The sequence below is a fragment of the Canis lupus genome, chromosome 32 (genome assembly GCF_011100685.1).
Source record: "Canis lupus familiaris isolate Mischka breed German Shepherd chromosome 32, alternate assembly UU_Cfam_GSD_1.0, whole genome shotgun sequence".
Taxonomy (NCBI): domain Eukaryota; kingdom Metazoa; phylum Chordata; class Mammalia; order Carnivora; family Canidae; genus Canis; species Canis lupus.
This window is the reverse complement of record NC_049253.1, coordinates 39,534,149-39,556,550: the sequence shown is the minus strand read 5'-3', so window position 1 is coordinate 39,556,550 and position 22,402 is coordinate 39,534,149. Positions and strand designations below refer to the sequence as shown.

The following is a 22,402-nucleotide window of genomic DNA, read 5'->3' as shown; positions in this document are numbered from 1 at the left end:
ATTCTGGGATAGAGGGCCATGTAGAGCTCCCTGGTGAGCAGGGAGCCTACTTCTCCTTCTCCCTCTGCTGCTGCCCCTGCTTGTGTGCTTTCTCACTCTGTCAAGTAAATCTTTAAAAAAAATCATGTACATTATTCAGTGCTCATCACGATAAATGCATTCTTGATCTTCTTCACCTATTTCACACATCCCCTACTCACCTCCTCTGGGAACCGTCAGTTTGTTCCCTATAGTTAAGGGTCAGTGTTTTGGTTTGTCTCTTTTTCCTTTGTATTTTTGTTTGTTTCTTATATTCCACATATGAGTGAGATCATACAGTATTTGTCTTATCTGAGTGACTTATTTTGCTTAGTATTATTCTCTAGATCCATCCATGTTATTGTAAAACACACACATCCTACATATATATTTTTTTAAGATTTTATTTATTTATTCATGAGAGACACAGAGGAGAGGGGCAGATGTTGTGCCCAAGATTGCGAATCCGAGAAACCACCAAGGAGCCAACACCGATGCAAACACACGAGGGTTTATTTATTTATTTGTTTTTTAAAGATTTATTTATTCATTCAGAGAGAGCAAGAGAGAGGCGGAGACACAGGCAGAGGGAGAAGCAGGTTCCATGCAGAAAGCCCTATGTGGGACTCAATCCTGGGCCTCCAGGATCACACCACGGGCTGCAGGCTGCGCTAAACCCCTGCGCCACTGGGGCTGCCCATGAGGGTTTATTTATAAGCTCGAGCTTGGGTCCAAGTATACCCGACATAGCAGGGACTTGGACCCCGAGGTGGGTTTCAGCTTAGTTTTAAGGGCTGGTCTAGGGGGTCCTCCAGAAGGGGTGGAGGAATTTCTCAAGTTCTGTTTACATTCTGATATGGGGCTTTCAAGGGCATTGAGCTCTGTTCTCATTCTAATATGGGGCTTTCTAGGATGTTAAGCTGTAAGCTGTTTTCTTCCTATAACTGAAGTAAGGTAAAGTTCAGCTCTTATTCACAGGGGCCTGGGATGGCTGTACTTGTGCTAACTCTGAACTTAAAGTGGAATGGCCTTAATTTTCTCGGCCTCCACAAGAGACACAGGCAGAGGGAGAAGCAGGCTCCCTGCAAGGAGCCCAATGTGGAACTTGATCCTGGATTCCAGGATCACGCTCAACCGAAGGCAGATACTCAACCGTTGAGCCACCCGAGCATCCACACCCCACATATTTCTTATGCATTCATCTATGGATGGACACTTGTGCTGTTTCCATGATTTGGCTATTGTAAATAATGCTGCAATAAATACAAGGGTGCATATATCTTTTTGAATTAGCATATTCATATTCTTTGCTTAAATACCCAGTAGTGTGATTACTGGATCATATAGTAGTTCTATTTTTTTTAAAGGTTTTATTTATTTAATAGAGAGGCAGAGGCAGAGACACAGGCAGAGGGAGAAGCAGGCTCCATGCAGGGAGCCTGACATGGGACTCCAGGATCACGCCCTGGGCTACAGGTGGCGCTAAACCGCTGAGCCACTTGGGCTGCCCAGTAGTTCTATTTTTAACTTTTGGAAGAACCTACATACTTTTTTCCACAGGGACTCTAGCAGTTGGCATACCTAGATTTCTTTCTCACTTTAAAAAATGTCTTTTCTTGAACACTTTTCTTACGTGACCTGAAAGGAGTACCATTGTTTTACATTTTGTTAGTACTCCATAAACATTTCTTTTACCTTATAGTTTCCCATTATTTACATCAACCATAAATATTATTTTCTGGTTGTTCTTTTGTAAGATGAGAAAATCACTTTCTTTCATGCATTTCCTCCTGTTTCCTGATTCTGTTGCATAATCTGGGACATACAGGTAGTTTACTGTTTTCAGATTATTATTTTATATTATTTAACTTCTCTTTTGAGAATTATCATTTACATCTTATCCTGAAATTATACTTATTTACACATTTATTCCACATTTAAATTCTGTTATCAACCAAAAGCTTTTATTTTATTTATTTTTTAAGATTTTATTTATTAGAGACAGAGAGAGAGAGAGGGGCAGAGACACAGGCAGAGGGAGAAGCAGGCTCCATGCAGGGGGCCTGACATGGGACTCGATCCTGGATCTCCAGGATCAGGCCCTGGGCTGCAGGTGGCGCTAAACCACTGCACCACCAGGGCTGCCCTATTGGTGTTGTCTTAAGTTCTTTATGTATTCTGAATACTATTTATCAGATGTATTATTTGCAAAATATCTAGGTTGCATTTTAGTCTTGACTGTTTCCTTTTCTGTGCAGAAGCTTTTTATTTTGATGTAGTCCCAATGGTTTGTGTTTGCTTTTGTTTCCCTTGCCTCAGGAGACATATCTAGAAAAATGTTGCTACAGCTGATGTCAGAGGAGATTACTGACTGTGCTCTCTTCTAGGATTTTTATGGTTTCAGGTCTTTAATCCATTTTGAGTTTATTTTGTGTATGATGTAAGAAAGTGGGCCAGTTTCATTCTTTTGCACGTAGCTATTCTAGTTTTGCTAACACCGTTTTGTTGAAGAGACTTTTTTTTTTCCTATTGCATATTCTTCTCCTTTGTTGAACATTAATTTACCATATAATTGTGGGTTTATTTCTGGGTTTTTGTTCTTTTCCATCCACCTATGTGTCTATTATTTTTTAAGAGAGGTGAGGAGTGGCAGAAGGAAAAGAAGAATCTTAAGCAGGCTCTGTGCCCAGTGCAGAGCCTGGCACAGGCTCAGTCTCACAACCCAGAGATCATGACCTGAGCTGAAGTCAAGAGTCAAGACACTTAACTGAGCCACCCAAGTGACCCTGTGTGTTTTTTGTGCCATTACCATCATGTTTTGATTACTACAGCTTTGTAATGTAACTAAAAATCTGAAATTGTGATACCTCCAGCTTTAATTTTCTTTTTCAAGATTGCTTTTGCTTTTGGGGTCTTTGTGGTTCTTTACAAATTTTGGGATTGTTCTACCTCTGTGAAAAATGCTTTTTTTGTATTGATAGAGATTGCATTAAATTTGTAGACTACTTTGGGTAGTATGGACATTTTAACAATAGTTGTTCATCTAGCCCATGAAAGTGGAATGTCTTTCCATTTATTTCTGTTGCCTTTAGTTTCTTTCAGTGTTTTATGCTTTTCATAGTACAAGTCTTTGATCTTCTTGGTTAAGGTCAATTTCTAGGTATTTTATTGTTTGTATCCTGTGACTTATTGAATTCATTTATCGGTTCTAGTAGTTTTTTGGTGCGGTCTTTAGGGTTTTCTATCTATAGTATCATGTCAACTGCAATTAGAGTTTTCCTTCTTCATTACCAATTTGAATGCCTTTTATTTCTTTAGTTGTGATTGCAGTAGCTAGGACTTCCTGTACTGTGTTGAAAAAATTGGTTAGAGGTGATACCCTTCTCTTGTTCCTGACCATAGGGGGATAGTTCTCAGTTTTTCTTTATTGAGTTTGATGTTAGGTGTGGGTTTTTTTGTTTTTTGTGTGGTTTTTTTTTTTGGGGGGGGGGGTACAAAGTCTTTATTACATTGAGGTATGTTCCCTCTAGACCTACTTTGTTGAGGGTTTTTATCACGAATGAATGTTTTACTTTGTCAAATGTTTTTGCTACATCTGTTGAAATGATCATACGTTTCTTACCTTTTCTTTTATGGATTCGTGATATACCACATTAATTGACTGCCAATATTGAACTCTCTTGCAACCCAGGAATAAATGCAACTTGATAATAGTGAATGATTGTTTTTTAATATATTGTTGGATTTGGGTTTGCTAGTATTTTGTGGAAGATTTTTGTATCTATGTTCATTAGAGATACTGGCCTGCAGTTCTCTTATTTTGTAGTGGTTTTTTTTCTGGTTTTGGTTGGTATCCAAGTAATGCTGGCCTCATAGAATGAGAATAGAACTTTTCCTTCCTTTTGTATTTTGTGGAATAATTTGAGAAAAGCGGGTATTAATTCTTCTGTAAATGTTTGGTAGAATTCACATTCTCCTGTGAAGCCGTCTGGTCCTGGACTTTTGTTTGTTGGGAATTCTTTGATTACTGATTCAATCTCATTGCTGTAATCTGTCTAAATTTTCTGTTTCTTCCTGATGCAGTGGGGACATTGGTGGCATATAATTTTTCATAATATTCTCTTACAAGCTTTTGTATTTCTGTGGTGTCCGTTGTTATTTTTTCTCTTTCACTTGTGATTTTGTTTATTTGAGTTTTCTTTCTTTTTGGCTGAGTCTGGCAAAAGGTTTATTAATTTTGTTGATCTGTTCTCTTGGGGTTATTTTTTTGGTTTCTATTTCATTTATTTCTGTTCTAATTTTTATTGTTTCCTTCTACTGGTTTTGGGTTTTTATTTGTTTTAATTTTTTTTAAAGATTTTTATTATTTATTAGAGACAGAGAGAGAGGCAGAGAGGCGGAGAGAGAAGCAGGCTCCATGCAAGGATCCTGATGTGGGACTCGATCCCGAGTCTCCAAGATCAGGCCCTGGGCTGAAGGCGGCGCTAAACCACTGAGCCACACGGGATACCCCTTGGGTTTTTATTTGTTCTTTATCCAGCATCTTTATATGTGGGGCTTAAATTATTTATTTGAGATTTTTCTTCCTTCTTGAGATAGGCCTGTGTTGCTCTAAACTTTCCTCTTAGAACAGTTTTGGTGTGTCCCAAAGTTTTTGGACCATTGTGTTTTCACTTTCATTTGTTTCTATCCTTGGTTTCTTTCTTGATTTCCTGGTTAGCCTATTTATTATTTAGTAGCATGCAATTTAACCTTCATATATTTGTGGTCTTTCCAGATTTTGTGGTTCATTTCTGGTTTCATAGCATTATGGTCAGAGAGGATACATGGTATGACTTGAATATTTTTGAAAATTTTTAAAGATTTTATTTATTCATGAGACACAGAGAGAGAGAGAGAGAGAGGCAGAGACACAGGCAGAGAAAGAAGCAGGCTCCCTCTGGGGAGCCCGATGTGGGACTTAATCCTGGGACCATAGGATCACGCCCTGAGCTGAAGGCAGGTGTTCAACCGTTGAGCCACCCAGGCATCCTGGATCTTTTTGATTTTGTATAGACTTGGTTTGTGGCCTAATATTCTAGGACTTGCTCTGTGTGCACTTGAAAATTGTGTGTATTCTGATGTATTAAGATGGGACTGTTCTATGTATATGTATTAGATTTACATGGTCTAGTGTGTCATTCAAAGCCATTGTTTTCTTGTTGATTTTCTGATTGGATATCTGTCCATTGATGTTAGTGGGGTACTAAATTCCTCTACTATGATTGTATTGCTATCAGTTATTTTGTTTGTTTTATGTATTTGGGTGCTCCTATGTTGGGTGCATAAATATTTATGATGTTATATCTTCTGGTTTGGTTTTCTCCTTTATTAATATGTAGTGTCCTTTGCCTTTTCATACAGTCTTTGTTTTAAAATATATTTTAAGTATCACTACTCCAGCTTTCTTTTACATCCATTTGCATGATAGATGTTTTTTCCATTTTCTCATTCTCAATCTGTGGTGTCTTTAGGTCTAAAATAAGTCTCCTGTGGGTTGCACAAAGATGTCTTACTTTTTTTTTTTTATCCATTCTGTCATTATATGTCTTTTGATTGGAGTGCTTAGGATATTTACATTTAAAGATTATGGAATTACATTTATGGAATTATGTCATTTTATTGTTTTTGGTTTCTCAATTTTCCTCTGAAGACCTTACCAGTGGGAGAGTCTATGTTGTGTGAATGGAAGTTTTGGTTCTTGAATTCCCCATGAGAGATTTACATGAGGATATGCACTCAAAGACAACCAGAAGAAAAGTAGCAAGCAAGCACAAAGCAGCTTATTGAGAATGATACACAGTCAAGGTGGGAGAGTGAGTAGGCCCAAGGGTGGCAACTGCACTGGGCTTAGGGATGGATGTTTTTTCTTTTTATGTTTGGAGAGGTTATGGATCATTGCTAGGGAAGTCCCAACTGAAGTTGTTTCTTGTCATCTAAGAGACTCCTCCTTTTGGTTGAGAGGGGGAGTTTTTGGCCCCACAAGGTTCTTGCTGGAACTGTCCTGGCCATCTTCCTTCTCCCATGGGGGGTGGTCAAAACCACAATGTAAATATATTATAAATGAAGTTACGAGTTTTCTGGGGTAGAGATTAAAGAGAAGAGTGCATGTTCTGCATCTGTGGCTCTTGTTTGTCACCTCCAGGGTGTTGGAAGCCAGTAAGACAGGATATTAAAAGCTACCAGTCAGGATATTGTGCTGAGGCTTCTAATGTGTCAGCTATTTATCACTACCTTTGCCTCCAGCTTATGTCTAACTGACTGCCTACTCTATCAATCCTTTCTTTTTTTTCTCTCCTTCATGGTTTGCTGGTTTTCTCTAATGATATATTTGGATTTCTTTTTCTTTATTCTTTACATCTCTATTACTGATTTTTGATTTGTGGTTATCATTTGAGTTGTATATAACCTCTTCTGTATATAACCATCTATATTATATGACAGTCTTTTAACTTTGAATACAAATACGTTTTTACTCCTTTTTCCCCCATGTTTAGGTGTATGGTGTCATATTTTACATCCTTTTAGTTTGTGAGTTCCTTGACTGATTTTTTACAGAAATATTCATTTTTGCTGCTTTTGTGTTTCCTATTTCCATATTGTCACTTTTGGTCTTGCCATTCAGAATCCCCTTTAATAATTAGGGTCAGTTTATGGTCATGAACTCCTTTCATTTTTGTTTTGGAAACTCTTTAATCTCTCCATCTATTCTGAAAACCTTGCTGAATAGCATATTCTTGGCTGCAGATTTTTCCCATTCAACACTTTGAATATATCATGCTATTCTTTTCTGGTTTGCCAAGTTTCTGCTGAAAAATCTGATAGACTTATGAGACTTCCTTGTATGTAACTATGGGTCTTGCTGCTTTAAAATTTTGACTGTTTCTATTACATTTTGCCATTTTAATTATAATATCTCTTGGTGTGGATCTCCTCTTGTTGATTTTGTTGATTACCTCCTGGATCTGGATATTTGTTTCCTTCCCCCAGAATAGGGAAGCTATATTTTCTTAAATGTTTCTTCCCCCTTTTCTCATCTTCTGGGATGCCATGATACAAATATTGTGTTTGATGGAATCACTGAGTTCCCTAAGTCTGTACCTGTTTTGCATAATTCTTTCTTCTCTTTTGTTCAGCTTGATTACTTTCCATTACTCCGTTTTCCAGATCATTAATTCATTCCTGTGCTGCTGGTCATTACACCAAACATGTTTCTCATTTTGTATCATGAACCTTTGTCTCTGCTAGGTTATTCCTTATCTCTGTGTTAAGGGTCTTACTGATATTTTCTACTCTTGTCAAGTCCAATGAGTATCTTTATGATCACTACTTACTTATTTAGAGGGGTGGGGACAGGAGAGAGAATCCAAAGTAGGCTCCATGCCCAGTGCAGAGCCTGATGTGAGGCTCAATCTCACAATCCTGAGATCGTGATCTGGATTTGAATCAAGAGTCAGAAGCTTAACTGACTGAGCCACCCAGGCACCTCTATGATCGTTACTTTAAATTCTTTTATCAGGTACATTACTTGTATCTGTTTTGCTTAAATCTCTAGCCATGGTCTTGTCCTATTCTTTCATTTGAAACATATTCCTTTGCCTTCTCCTCTTGTCTAAGTCTTTGTGCTTGTTTCTGTGTTATAGGATGGTCAGCTACCTTTCCTGTTCTTGAGGGTAATGGTCTTATGATGAAGTAGTCCTGTATGTCCTGCAGTATAGTGTCCCCTGTTCTCCAAGGCCTGGCACTTCAGAGAGTGTCTCCAATATGTGCTGCATGCTGTTGTGAACTAGCTCTTTTATCCTTCAGGCCAGTCATCTGCAGAGTTTCTCTTTGCTTGTTGTGGGCAGCGTTTCATCCCTGGCCTGACTGGTGTGAGTTTTTAGTAGGTGTTCTCTTGTTTGCTTGTTGCTACCACCATCAGAACCAAAGCCTCACAAAAATCCTGGGTTGGGAAACATGGTGTTGGCAGAGGGTTGGACAAGTCCTGTGGGGGAGGGCCCCCCTCCACACTGTGCTGCCACTGAGGTAGGTGAGTATGGCTTTAAAGGGCAGTTCCACTGGAGTGCAGGAGGCTGGGACTTGATGTAAGGAAGTTAGGTAGCGAGTATTGGTGCTATGTTGATTCTGCAGATGGGTCCTGTGGTTATGTTGAAGGATGGAGGAAGAGAAATAGCACCAGCCAGTTCTTTTGTTCTCAGAGGAGTCCATCCATGTGCACTACCTCTCTGGGACACTCTCTGAGATGAGTGAATAACCTCCTCACTGTATGCCCCAGGCATGCTTCAGATCGCTCTTTCCACTCTATGTCCCCCGGCCATTTGACCTGCCTTCTCCTCAAGAGCAGTCCCAATGTTCTGGGCTCTCCCAGAGCCAAACCCACTACTGACCTTTAAATTTCCAGGCTTTTTTTTTTTTTTTTTTTTCCCCAGGCTTTAATTGATTAACATACCTCAAGTTTATGCAGAGGACCAGGAAATGAGTTTACACCAAGTACTAAGGATCTGGGTCTGAAAGCCTGAGTGTCTATCCCTGTGTAGCCATTCACCGAAGTTCCCTGAACCTTTTCCTTAGCCAGAAACTAGGTGGGGCTGGCTAAATGGTACCTTCCTTTCCACCCTCAGATTCTGGATCCTAACACCTATCAGTTATGTGGCAAAGAATGCACAGGGTTACCGGCTCAGCAGTTCAAACCATGTGGATCACTGAAATGCATTCATGTTTCTTTTATAACAGATCCTATTCTTTCTTCTTACCCTTTTCTATCTTATTTACCAAACCAAACATTGTCCTACAAACCATGATGTAAGGAGAACCCACCATGTTTTATGTACACACATCCTCATTTTGCTCTCAAGGACCAGCAGCTCTTTCCTTCCTGGTGTTATGACAAAGCAAGAATTGGATTTTAAGTGGAGAATGAAATGGGTATCAGTTGTGCTAGCATGCAGTTGTGAATAATTCACCATGAGAAGTCAGTTTTAATTATTATGCAAATATAGGAAATTGAAATCCGATGTCAAATAAAAACTTAGTTATTAAAAAAAAAATCCAGGTTTTAAACCCTGTTGGCTGCAAGAACTCATGAAATCAGCCCCTCTCACTTTTCAAGCCAGTTGCTTTGGGGAATTGTCTTCCCTATGTGGGCTCCTCTGTGTGCCAGTATGTGTCTTGCCTTTCTCCACAACTGGAACTACCTCCCCACCATGGCAGCTATGCTCCATTTTCTTTCTCAAACCTGGCTTTGCACTTCCTACCTTCTTTAACATAGCTTTCTCTACCTTTAGTTGTGGAGTTCTGTAAGTCTTCAGATGGATTTTTGGGGTATTGAGGATGATTTGATAGTTATTTAGTTGTATTGTGGAACAAGGTGAGCCCATAGAGTCCTCCTACTCTGCCACCATCTTCCCCCACTCTTGCTGATGAGTCTTTTATTTTTGTGTGTATGTTTTTAAGATTTATCTAGTTATTCATGAGAGACATGGAGAAGAGGGGCAGAGACACAGGCAGAGGTAGAAGCAGGCTCCCTGTGGGGAGCCCGGTGTGGGACTTGATCCTAGGACCCCGGGATCATGACCTGCAAAGGCAGACACTCAACCACTGAGCCACACAGGTGCTTCTCTTGGTTTTTTGTTTTGTCTTTTTTAATCCAATCTGTCACCCTGTGTCCTTTTTTTTTTTTTTTTTTTTTTTTTAAGATTATTTCACAGAGAGTGTTTGCAGAGTGGAGAGAGGGGCAAAGGGAGGAGGAAAGAGAATTCAAGCAGACTCTGCACCCCGTGTAGAGCTGATGTGGAACTTGATCTCACAACTCTGAGATCACAACCTAAGCTGAAACCAAGAGTCAGACACTTAACTGACTGAGCCACCCCAGTGTCCCCTGGCACGTTTAGTCCGTTTACATTCAAAATAGTTGTTGATAGACCTGCATTTATTGCCATTTTGTTACTTATGGTTGTTTTTATAGTTCTTTTCTTTCCTTGCTTTCTTATAGTTAGTTGGCCTTCTTCAGTGATATATTTGGATTCCTTTTTCTTTAGTTTTTGCATTACTATTACTGGTTTTTGATTTGTGGTTTGTTCACAACAGCTTCTATATAATACTCTATATTAAGTTGGTGGTCACTTAAGTTTAAATCTATTCTTTACTCCTCTCCTCCTGCCCCTCACATTTTAGGCATATGGTCTCATACTTTACTTACATCCTTTTATTTTTGTGAGTTCTTTTATTTATTTTTTATTTTTTTATTTTTGTGAGTTCTTTTAATTATTTTAACAGACACATGTATTTTTTTTTTTTTTACTACTTTTGTGCTTCATACCTTTCTTCCTCTCACTTGCAATCTTTCCTTTCCACTCAAAAAGTCCCCTTTAACATTTCTTGTAGAATGATTTAGTGGTCATGAATTCCTTTAACTTCTGTCTGCCTGGGAAACCTTTTTTTAAAATTTTATTTGAGAGAGAACAAAAGAGAAAGCACAAGCAGAGAGAGGCAGGAGAAGCAGACTCCCTGCTGAGGGGGTTCAATCTCAGGGACCCAGGATCACAGCCTGAGATGAAGGCAGATGCTTAACCAACTGAGCCACCCAGATACCCCTGAACTCTACCAAATTTCTGACGTTAAAGGAGAGATATCTGAAAGATGAGCACAAAGAAAAGAAATAAGCTTTTAGCTTTCAGTGATTAAAGATTGGAAAAATAGTTACTGGTAGTTAAATTTACTTTGCTTTTTAACCATATCTATTCATGCTGGTTAGACATAGGCTGTCTGTGTCTTGTTCACGGAGTCAAATGGTGGTTTCCCATTGTCTTAATTAAATTTATTGCAAAGTAGAGGATTTCCTGGAATAGCTAAGCTACAGGTGATTTATTGAATTACAGCTTTTTCATTTTCTTGGAAATTACTCAGAATTTTGATCTACCATTCCCTGTCTGAAAAGAAAACTTAATTTTTATCCTTTTGGAATGAGAGTTATCAAATAACAATCGTTATTTGCTTTTTAGACCTGACAAAGTATAGAATATAAATATTGCTCATTTTATCTAGGACCAAATTTACTTGCCTTGACTCGTTACTTTTTGCCAGGTTTACTGCCAACTTAATTTTATTAGGTTATAATTAACAAGTGTCAAAGAGAAAGCTACCTGATTTGTTTTCACAATAATTCAGAAAGAAAAAAAGGACATTGGGTTTAAAATTAATTACTTCCTTTTAAAATTTAGGTAAAATTTTAAAACTTCATATGTTAAAATTTAGAACACAGAATAAGAAACAATCAAGTTCTGTTACATTAGTAAATAGATAAACCCTCTTTTCCTCACAGAATGCTACTATAAGGATGTATTGAGCCAGGAGCAGTGGACTGTACAAAGCAGCTTTAATATCACCATAAACCTCAGGGAAATAGTTTTTCTCACAACAAAGGCAGCTTTGTGCATGGCCTTCAAACTGCCTGCCTGGAAAATAACTGCAGTCTACAACTGCCAGGTCAATGTGGATGTTCATGTTAATTTTCCAAGTTGAGAAACAGCATGTCTATTGTTAGAGGGATAGAAGCATGTGAAAGATTAGCAGTGAGCAACTTTACAAACAACTAATTGAAGGAAGTTTCATTCAACAAAAGGGAAAATTATGCAGTAGCTTCACTTATCATTAGTTTACTTCCGTGGTATTCAGAGAAGTTGGAGAGAGAGGAAAATAGATCTGGCTGGTATTATTTCAGGGCTCGTTGGAAAAAGAGTAATACACAAAAGGATCATGCCTGGAGAGGAGATGAGTCTTGCATGTGAATGTTAGAGGAGCTATGTATGTAAGGTATGAACCTACATTGGATTTATTTGTATGCATTTTTTAGTAGGATAAGAAAATAGCCATTTATAAGGAGCATTTCGGTACACGTGATTTGCCAGTTACAACTAAAGGTTAATCAGTGTAATGTTTTAAATAAGATATAGTCAAGACTATAAAAACAAAAGGACTGGAAGGATATTTTTTTGTTACAATATTATTTTAACACTTAGAATAAATGACTTTCAGATTCAAAACAAAAACAACTTATAATATTTAGATAGGCTATATATATTTTTATCTTGCACATTATGCTGAATGCTACTTTCCCTTTTAATAAAAAGCCAGCAAAACCTTACTCTCATTTTCTTATTTCTAAGATTTCCTAAATTTCTGGTTCCATCTTACACATATATGTAACCTAGCTTCTTTCTGTGTTTCTTACTTCCCCATTCTTACTTTTAACGTGGGTGTAGGTAAGTACTAGGAGGTACTTTAGGGAAACATGGTACACTCCTCAGCTCTAGGTTCTGTTGACCTTGAATTGTGGACTGAATATATGCTGGTAATAGAATGGGTGATAGAGACCACAACTGCCATCATTTGTTGGATGCTTGGCATATGCTGTTGTACATGCTGTTTCACTAGTCATCAAATTAATTCTGTAAGAAAGGGCACCACCATCTACTGTTTAAAGAAGAAAATGAGGCTTCAAAAGATTATGTAACTCTTCTTCAAAGCATTTAACACATTTAGCAACACTTTAGTAGCAGAACTGGGAAAGCAGCAGTGATAAAGGACACTCCAGTTTGCTCCTTCTGTGATGAAGCAGGGGAGTGAAAGGCAACATCAGGGACTTTATAACTTTATAAAGTCTTTATAACTTTATAAAGTATTTATAACTCCCAGATGTAAGCATCCCAGAAAATAGAAAACTCAGCAAAAGATTGGAGTAGAAGACTACGTATGGAATAATTTGGATAAATAGAATCTGAGGGTCCTGGTGAAAGAGCAGTTAGGAAAGCTTGAGAAGGTCTAAAAGCTCTAGAACCCCATTTAATTTATATTGTGAGACTTCTTAAAATTTGCCCTTTGTTAGTAATATTTATTCTCTATTTCCCCATCCTGTCAGTAGTGACTCTTAGAAAACTTCAGAACAACTGTTGCTTGCTCCAGGTATAGAGAAAAAGGGAAAGAAGCCTATGTTCTTTCTACAGTTAGCTGAGATGGACAGCTGATTACTGGTCTTAGGCAATAGTTAAAGTCAGTGCAATAGGCAGCCAGCAGAGCAATCCCTCTCCTAATAAAGGTCTTATTAGATCTTCTAGGGGAAACAGAGAAAGAGAAGGGAGGTGATGAAACTGTTTTAGGACACAATGTTAACTGTCACAGTGCTGCTCCTTATTGTCATCCCTTCATCCCACTATCTTTCTCCTTTAATCTATATTCTAAACCTTTCTGAGAGTTTTGGTAGCCCTAATTGCTACCTGTATCATCATCCCAGGTCCTGTCCCTTCTTGTAAATAATAGTGACATTTTTGAGGAATACTGATTATTTTATAGAATGTTCCAGTTTTGGCTTATTCTTATGTTTTCTCATAATGAGGTTATGCATTTTTTTGGCAGAAAAAGTCTACCAAATGCTATTATGTCTGTCTACCGTAAAGAATTTTTTTTTCGAGATTTTATTCATGAGAGACAGAGAGAGAGAGAGAGACAGACACAGGCAGAGGGAGAAGCAGGCTCCATGCAGGAAGCCCGACACGGGACTCGATCCCGGATCCCCAGGATCATGCCCTGGGTTGAAGGCGGCACTAAACCGCTGAGCCACCTGGGCTGCCCTACCTTAAAGAATTAACACAGACTAGGGAAGACTAAGAAGAAATAATTAAATACAATGTATATCTTGGAGGAGATCCTTAAAAAGACATTGGTGGAAAAACTGGTGAAATTAAAGTCTGTAGTTTAGTTAATACTGTACCAGTGTTCATTTTCTGTTCTTGAGAATTGTACTATGGTAATATAAGATGGTAACAGTAGGGGAAGAAGAATGAGTGAGGTAAGTATACACTGTACTATTTTTGCAAATTTCTGAAAGTCTAAAATGAACTCAAAAAGTTAAAAATAGGGAACTTTCCAGAACGCTCGGTGAGATGAGGAGGAGCGGCGGCTGCCCGAGCTGCGCCCAGCAACGCGCTCCTTCCCGCTCCCCCACACCGGCTTCGGCCCTCTCACTGGCTGTAGAAAATGGTGAAAGAAACCACTTATATGATGTTTTGGGGGGTCAAACCCAATGCCACCCAGGAGGAATTGAAAAAGGCTTACAGAAAACTGGCCTTGAAGTACCACCCTGATAAGAATCCAAATGAAGGAGAGAAGTTTAAACAGATTTCTCAAGCTTATGAAGTGCTCTCCGATGCAAAGAAAAGGGAATTATATGACAAAGGAGGAGAACAGGCAATTAAAGAAGGTGGAGCTGGTGGTGGTTTTGGCTCCCCCATGGACATCTTTGATATGTTTTTTGGAGGAGGAGGCAGGATGCAGAGAGAACGGAGAGGTAAAAATGTTGTACATCAGCTCTCAGTAACCTTAGAAGATCTATATAATGGCACAACAAGAAAACTAGCTCTGCAAAAGAATGTGATTTGCGATAAATTTGCGAGGTGGTAAGAAAGGAGCAGTCGAATGTTGTCCCAATTGCCGAGGTACTGGAATGCAAATAAGAATTCATCAGATAGGACCTGGAATGGTTCAGCAAATTCAGTCTGTGTGCATGGAGTGCCAGGGCCATGGGGAACGGATCAGTCCTAAAGATAGATGTAAAAGCTGCAACAGAAGGAAGATAGTTCGAGAGAAGAAGATTCTAGAAGTGCATATTGACAAAGGCATGAAAGATGGCCAGAAGATAACATTCCATGGTGAGGGAGACCAAGAACCAGGACTGGAACCAGGAGATATTATCATTGTTTTAGATCAGAAGGACCATGCTGTTTTTACTCGACGAGGAGAAGATCTTTTCATGTGTATGGATATATAGCTGGTTGAAGCCCTGTGTGGCTTTCAAAAGCCGATATCTACTCTTGACAACCGAACCATCGTCATCACCTCTCATCCAGGTCAGATTGTCAAGCATGGGGATATCAAGTGTGTGCTAAATGAAGGCATGCCAATTTATCGTAGACCATATGAGAAGGGTCGCCTAATCATCGAATTTAAGGTGAACTTCCCCGAGAACGGCTTTCTCTCTCCTGATAAACTTTCTTTGCTGGAAAAACTCCTACCTGAGAGGAAGGAAGTAGAAGAGACTGATGAAATGGACCAGGTAGAACTTGTGGACTTTGATCCCAATCAGGAGAGATGGCGCCATTACAATGGGGAAGCATATAAGGATGATGAACATCATCCTAGGGGTGGTGTTCAGTGTCAGACTTCTTAATGGGGCCGGTGAATAACACTGCTGCTGGCATTTTATATGCAGTAGTGGATGAGTGAAGGACTATAATCATAGCTCACTACTTGCTATTGTTTTTGTTTTAATATTCAACTATAGTAGTGTTTTAAAAGTTAAATGAAGAATAAACTCAAATATAAAAGCTCTGACTTTGCCCTGTATGTATGATGACTTCAGTGTGCAAGATAAGTTTAATACTGTAAAAACTACTTTTAAAAAATCTCCCTTAGCGTTTGTTAGGCCATACCTTGTAATTGATTGCAGCTCTATGTATATGAAACAGTTCAGACTGAAATGCTAGGTGTATGTATTGACTTCAGTGTATGACCCTTAATTGTTAAGCTATGAAGTTAAAACTTGTATTTAATTGGCAATCAGACAAAGAATTTATTAATTTGTAGAGAGCTGTTGGTCTGTAGTTACGTTAAGTAGGATTCATTGTGATGCCTCTGCATTTTATTGCCTCAACTGTTACTTGAAGATGGCATGCTATGTAATTTGGCCTGTGGTATCAGTGATAGAAAGGATACCTCTAAAGAAGTGGTTTATGATATGCTGCTGCTTGAGGGCTTGCACTTGTAGAATTGCATTCCCTTCTGTGCCATCTTTTTTTTTTTAAATATATATATATTTCAGTCCTGGTTACACTTTTTTTCCTTCTCTTTGGACCATGATAAACTTCAGAGTAGTGACTTCAGGAGCCAGGGTAACTTAGAGTGAAGAGACATTTACGTGGAGGAGTTAATTTGCATGTATGAGACAGGAAGGTGTCTTCTAGGTATGTGACAGGCTTACTTTAAACCATTGAACTTCTGCTCTGAAGTAACTGTAATTTCATTTTGATAGTATAGCAAATTATGATGAATAGCTTTAATTGTATGTTTAAAAGTCATGTTCACAAGCTTAAATCTGGAATCAGAATTTAGCAATTGAAATGTATGAATGTCTCCTTAATATACTGATTACAAAGCAAAAGAAAGTTAAAAATAATATCTAATGCTTACATAGTGCCTACTATATAAGTATGTAAGTAAAGACTCTGTGTTTATTTTAATTCTGATTCCTCTCAATAACTCTGTGAGGGGAACTATTATTTTCTGCATTTGACAGATTAGAAAACTAGATACAGAGAAGTAAAAAACATCTCCAGTGTCACATGGTTGTTCGGGCTATAAAATGACTGTTGGGATTAAACTGAGGCATTCTGGATCCAGAAATTCATTGCATCATCCTGGCTTTCAGTGTGCTCCTGCATATTTGCATGCATTTCCCACTTCATCTCTTCCTCCCCACCCCCACTCCCAGATATGGCTTAAAAATAGTTCGTAAAGAGACAAGTTCAAGATGGCCATGTAGGAAGATCCCGAACTCACTTCCTACCACAGACATAACAGATTTACAGCTACATATGGAATAATTTCCTCTAAAAGAGGACCTGCAAACCAGATGAACAGAACCTCCTCAACAGAGACTAAAAGGGCAGCATTGAAACAGGTAGGAGAGGCAGAGACATGGTCTTGCAGAAAACCACCACCACCACCAACAACAACACACCAAAAACCCATCCCAGACACAGCAATCCACAACCAGGAAGGATTTCAAAAATATGGAACTTCTCTTTGAGAAGCAAGGGTCTCTGCTGCATATTAGGCACCCCAACTTGCATAGACAAGATGAGCCCTCTATGTTCCTGGCTTTGAAAACCAACAGGGATTATGTTCAGGAAAGCCATAGAACTGTAGGGAATGGAGAAAAACTTGACTTTTTAAATTTTATTCTATTTGTTTATTTGAGAGAGGGAGAAAGCGCGACAAGCAGGGGGTATGAGACGGGCAGAGGGAGAAAAACAAGCAGACTCCCTACTGAGCATGGAGCCAAATATGGGACTCAATCCTAGAACCCTGAGATCATGACCCAAGCTGAAGTCACTTAACTGATTGAGCCACTCAGGTGACCCAAGAACTTGCTGTTAAATGGCTTATACATACACTCCCTGGTCATTGGACCCAGTACAGAAATACCAGTTTGGAAAACACCTAAATTGTAAGTGAAGGACATTCATTTACTAATCTTGAAGTGTCTACCCGAGAGACAGGAACTTGTTGGGACTCTGCTGGGATGGAGACACTGGTAGGTGTCATTTTTGTAATCTTTTTCTAACGTGGTGGTGCCAGCACCACCAGTTGTCATTTTGGAACTCTTCTACTAGGCGTTTGGCTCTGGAGTTCACAACCTGCTGAGGGCCATGCCCATTGATGCACTGCAGTCTTGCATCACAGCCAGACCAGCAGAGCTGCACCTACTCTCATGTTGTGACCCCACCAAAGCAGGCGGCTGCGCACAGCTCCCAGAGGGATGCTCCTTGAGTCCTTGGCAAGGGTGGACAGAGAGGATAGCACTTCTCAGTCCATTGGATAGCTCTTACACAAAACTACTCCTTCAAGGCTTAACGATAGCTGATTTGCCTAATACATAAAAACAAACACAGATTCAGGCAAAATGAAGAGACCGAGGAATGTGATCCAAATGAAAGAACAAGACAGAACTTCAGAAGAAGACTTTCATGTACAGAGATAAGAAATCTGCCCAATAAAGAGTTCAATGTAATGATTATAAAGATGCATGCTGAAGTTGGGAGAAGAATAGGTGAACACAGTAAGAACTTCAACAAAGAGATAGGAAATGAAACTATTAAACAGAAGTTAGCTGAAAAATACAGTAACTTAACTGAAAAATTTTATTACAGGGGTTCAATAGCAGATTAAATGAAGCAGAACATGTCAGTGAGCTGGAAGACAAAGCAGGGGAACTCACCCAGACAGAGCAACAAAAAAAAAAGTTTTAAAAAGTAAAGCTACCTTAATGGCTTTTGGAACAACATCTGGAGGAATAACATTTGCATTACAGGGGTCCCAGAAGGAAAAGAGAAAGAGAGAAAGTGCTAGAAAACTTACTCTAAGAAATAATGGCTGAAGACTTTCCTATTCTGGAAAAGGAAACATTCAAGTTCAGGAAGTCCAGAAAATTCCAAATAGGATGAACCCTGAAAGATCTACACCAAGATACTTTATAATAGAAATTGTGAAAGTTAAAGAGAGAATCTTAAAAGCAGCAAGAGAAAACAACTTGTTATATACAAGGGAAATTCCTTAAGGCTGTCAGCAGATTTTTCAGCAGAAACTTTGCAGAGTAGAAAGAAGTGACATGACATACACAAAGTGCTGCAAGGAAAAAATTTCCAACCAAGAATTCTCTAACTGGCAAAGTTATGATTTAGGATTAAAGAGGAGATCTAAAGAGCTTTCCAGATAAACAAAAAATTAAGAGAGTCATCACTACTGGCCTTACAAAAATGCTAAAGAAACTTTATTTTCTATTTATTTATTTATTTATTTATTTATTTTCTTTTTAAAAGATTTTATTTTGTTAATTTATTTATGAGACACACACAGAAAGAGGCAGAGACACAGGCAGGGGGAGAAGCAGCCTCCCTGCAGGGAGCCCAATGTGGGACTCGATCCCAGTACTCCAGGATCATACCCTGAGCCACCCAATCACTGAGCCACCCAGGCGACCTGTTAAAGAAGCTTTAAAGTGAAAAGAGATGGCACTAATTAATATCAAGAAAACATACGGGGCACCTGGGTGGCTCAGTCAGTTAAGCATCTGCTTTCAGCTCAGGTCATGATCCCAGGGTCCTGTCATCAAGTCCCATGTCAGGCTTTAGACAGGGAGTCTGCTTCTCCATTTACCCCTCCTCCCCACTTGTCCTCTCTCTCACCTTCTCTCTTGCTCACTCTCAAATAAAATCTTTAAAAAAGCATACAAAAATAAAAATATCACTGGAAAAGGTCAATATACAGTAAAGATAGTGGTAAATAACTTCTAAAGGAAGTATGAATTTTAAAAGACAATAGTAAAATTAACTAAGACTACAATAATTAAGAGATACATAAAATAAAAAGATGTGAAATGTGGAATATAAAACATGAAAGATGAATAAAAACATAAAGTTCTGTAATGTGTTCAAATTAAAATTCCTGGTAAAACCAACTGTCATATATATATATATGTGTGTGTGTGTGTGTATATGTTAAATGTGAACTTCATGATAATTAGAAGCAAAACATTGTAAATACATTAAAGAAAATGAGAAAGGACTCAAAATACAACAGTGAAGAGTACCATCAAATGACAAGGGAAGAAAGGGAAGGAAGGAACAGAGGAACTATAAAAACAACCAGAAAACAATTAACAAAATGGCAATAATTATATACCTCTCAATAATTAAACATAAATGGACTGAATTATCCAAAAGATAAATAGTGGCTGAAAGGATTAAAAAAATGAGACCCATCTATGTATGCTGCCTATTACATAGAGATTCACTTCTGAAGTAAGGACACAGAGAATAAAGTGAAGGGATAGAGAAAGATAGTCCATGCAAATGGAAATCAAAAGAAACCTGGTATAGCCATACTTATATCAGACAAAATAGATTTTTTAAGAAATTATTACAGACTGTCCTAAAAGTCAAGGGCATCACATAACAATAAAGGGGTCAATCCAGTAAGAAGCAATAGCATAAATATATATGCACCCAACATAGAAGCATAAAAATATATAAGGCAAATCTTTACAGACCTGAAGGGAGAAATGGATAGCCATAGATAATAGTAGGGGACTTTAACTCTCCATTTATATCACTGGATAGATCAGTGAGACAGAAAGCAATAAGGAAATATCAGCCTTCCATGGCAGATTACAGCAGATGGACTTAAAGATATATACGGAACATGTCATCTTAAAGTAGCAATACACATTATTCTCAAGTGCACAAGGAACATTTTCCAGGATGGATCATATATTAAGCCACAAAACAAGTTTTAACAAATTTAGAAGATTGAAATTCTATCAAGCATCTTTTCTAACCACAGTGGTATGAAACTGGAAATCAATTAAAAGAGGAAATTGGAGGGGCACCTGGGTGGCTTAGTCAGTTAAGTATCTGACTCTTGGTTTCTGCTCAGGTCATGATCTCATCATGGGATCAAGCCCCATGTTGGGCTCCCCAGTTGGCAGGGAGTCTGCCTGAAGATTTTCTCCTGCCTCTCCCCTCAATCTTTATGTCTCTCTTTCTCTCTCTCTAATCTTAGAAGAAGAAAACTTGAAAAACCACAGAAATGTGGATATTAAACAGTATGCTACTGAACAATCAGTGGGTAATGAAGAAATCAAATGAGAAATCAAAAAATATCTTGAGACAAATGAAAACAGAAATATGATAGACCAAAATCTTTGGTGCCGCAAAAGCATTTCTAAGAGGGAAGTTTATAGTATTAGAGACCTACCCCGAGAAACAAGAAAAACCTTAAATAAATATAAAACTTTACAACTAGGAATGAGAAAAAGAACAAATGAAGCCAAAGGTTAGTAGAAGGCAGTAGATAATAAAGATCAGAGCAGAAATAAGATAGAGACTAAAAAAGACAAGATCGAAAGATCAGTGAAACTAAGAGAGCTGGTTCTTTGAAAAGATTAAAAAAAAAATTCCTTTAGCTAGATTCACCAAGTAAAAAAGAGTTCAAATAAGTAAAATCAGAAATGAAATGAAACGGATGTAATTCTGTATGTTAACTATACTAGAACTAAAAATTTTTTAAATCAGAAATGAAAGAGGAGAAATTACTGCAGAAATATACAAGATCATGACAGGGGATTCCCTGGGTGGCTCAGCTGTTTAGCGCCTGCCTTTGGCCCAGGGCGCGATCCTGGAGACCCGGGATCGAGTCCCACGTTGGGCTCCCGGTGCATGGAGCCTGCTTCTCCCTCCTCCTGTGTCTCTGCCTCTTTCTTTCTCTCTCTAAATAAATAAATAAATCTTAAAAAAAAAAAAAGATCATGACAAACTACAGTAGATTCTTGAACAACACAAGGGTTAAGGGCGCCAATTCTCTGCACAGTAAAAAATCTACATATAACTTTCCACTCTCCCCAAAATTAACTACTAATAGCTACTGTTGACTGGAAGCCTTACTGATAACATAAGCATAGTTTGTATGTCATATCTAGTATATACTGTATTCTTACAATAAAATAAGCTACAGAAAATAAAATGTTAAAATTATAAGGAAAATACATTTATAGTACTGCATTATTTTTATTGAAAAAAAATTCACGTATAAGTGGACCTACATGATTCAAACCCATTTTTGTTCAAGGATCAACTGTATTGTGAACATTTATATACCAACAACTTGGACAACCTAGAATAAATGAATAAATTCCTAGAAACAGAATCTTCCAAGACTGAATCATAAAGAAGTAGAAAATCTGAAAAGACAGAGTTCTAGTAAAAAGATTGAATCATAATCAGAAACCTCCCAACAAAATTCCAGAACCAGACAATTTCACTGGTGAATTGTACCAAACTTGCAAAAAAGATTTAATACCTATTGTTCTCAAACTCTTCCAAAAAATTGATGAGAAAGGAATGCTTCTAAACTCATTTTATGGGATGCCTGGGTGGCTCAACTGTTGAGCATCTGCCTTTGGCTCAGGGTGTGATCCTGGAGTCCCAGGATTGAGTCCCACACTGGGCTCCCTGCGTCCCAGGATTGAGTCCCACACTGGGCTCCCTGCATGGAGCCTGCTTCTCCCTCTGCCTATGTCTCTGCCTCTCTCTCTCTCTCTCTCTCTCTGTCTCTTATGAATAAATAAATAAAATCTTTTAAAAAATAAATAAAAATAAACTCATTTTATCAGGCTGGCATTACCTGGGCACTAAAATCAGACGGGGACACCACAAAAAAAAAAAAAAAAAAAAAAAGAAAAAAAAAGAAAGGCCAGTATCCTTGATGAACATAGCTGCACAGATTCTCAACAACAAAAATTAGCACACCACATTCAGTAAGACATTAAAAGAATCCTTGCCATATTCTAGGGATGCAAAAATGATTCAACATCAACAAATCAATCAGTGCAAATACACTGCATTACAAAATGGAAGGTAAAAACCATAAGGTCATGTGAATAGATGTAAAAAAACATTTAACAAATTTCAACATCTGTTTATAATAAAACCTTGACAATGTAGTATAGGAGAAGCAT

At 38.2% G+C, this 22,402-nt stretch overlaps 2 protein-coding genes and 1 pseudogene across 9 annotated transcripts in view; 2 read left to right on the top strand and 1 right to left on the bottom strand.

Moving 5' to 3' along the window:
* Positions 1-2,833, bottom strand: part of CXCL11 (C-X-C motif chemokine ligand 11) — a 36,135-nt gene extending 33,302 nt beyond the window's left edge. Inside the window, 1 exon segment of the mRNA XM_038582464.1 lies at positions 2,828-2,833. Coding sequence (XP_038438392.1) covers positions 2,828-2,833 — 6 coding nt within the window.
* Positions 1-22,402, top strand: part of ART3 (ADP-ribosyltransferase 3 (inactive)) — a 180,777-nt gene that overhangs the window by 72,337 nt on the left and 86,038 nt on the right. The window contains exon 1 of one of the 8 annotated variants that reach the window (XM_038582416.1): positions 11,844-11,868. The exons of the other annotated variants lie outside the window; for them this stretch is intronic. The gene's annotated coding sequence lies outside the window, so the exon portion shown is untranslated. Of the gene's footprint in view, positions 1-11,843; positions 11,869-22,402 lie in introns of those variants that run through there. 8 annotated transcript variants of the gene reach the window in all.
* On the top strand, positions 14,074-15,441 carry LOC100688737 (annotated as a pseudogene).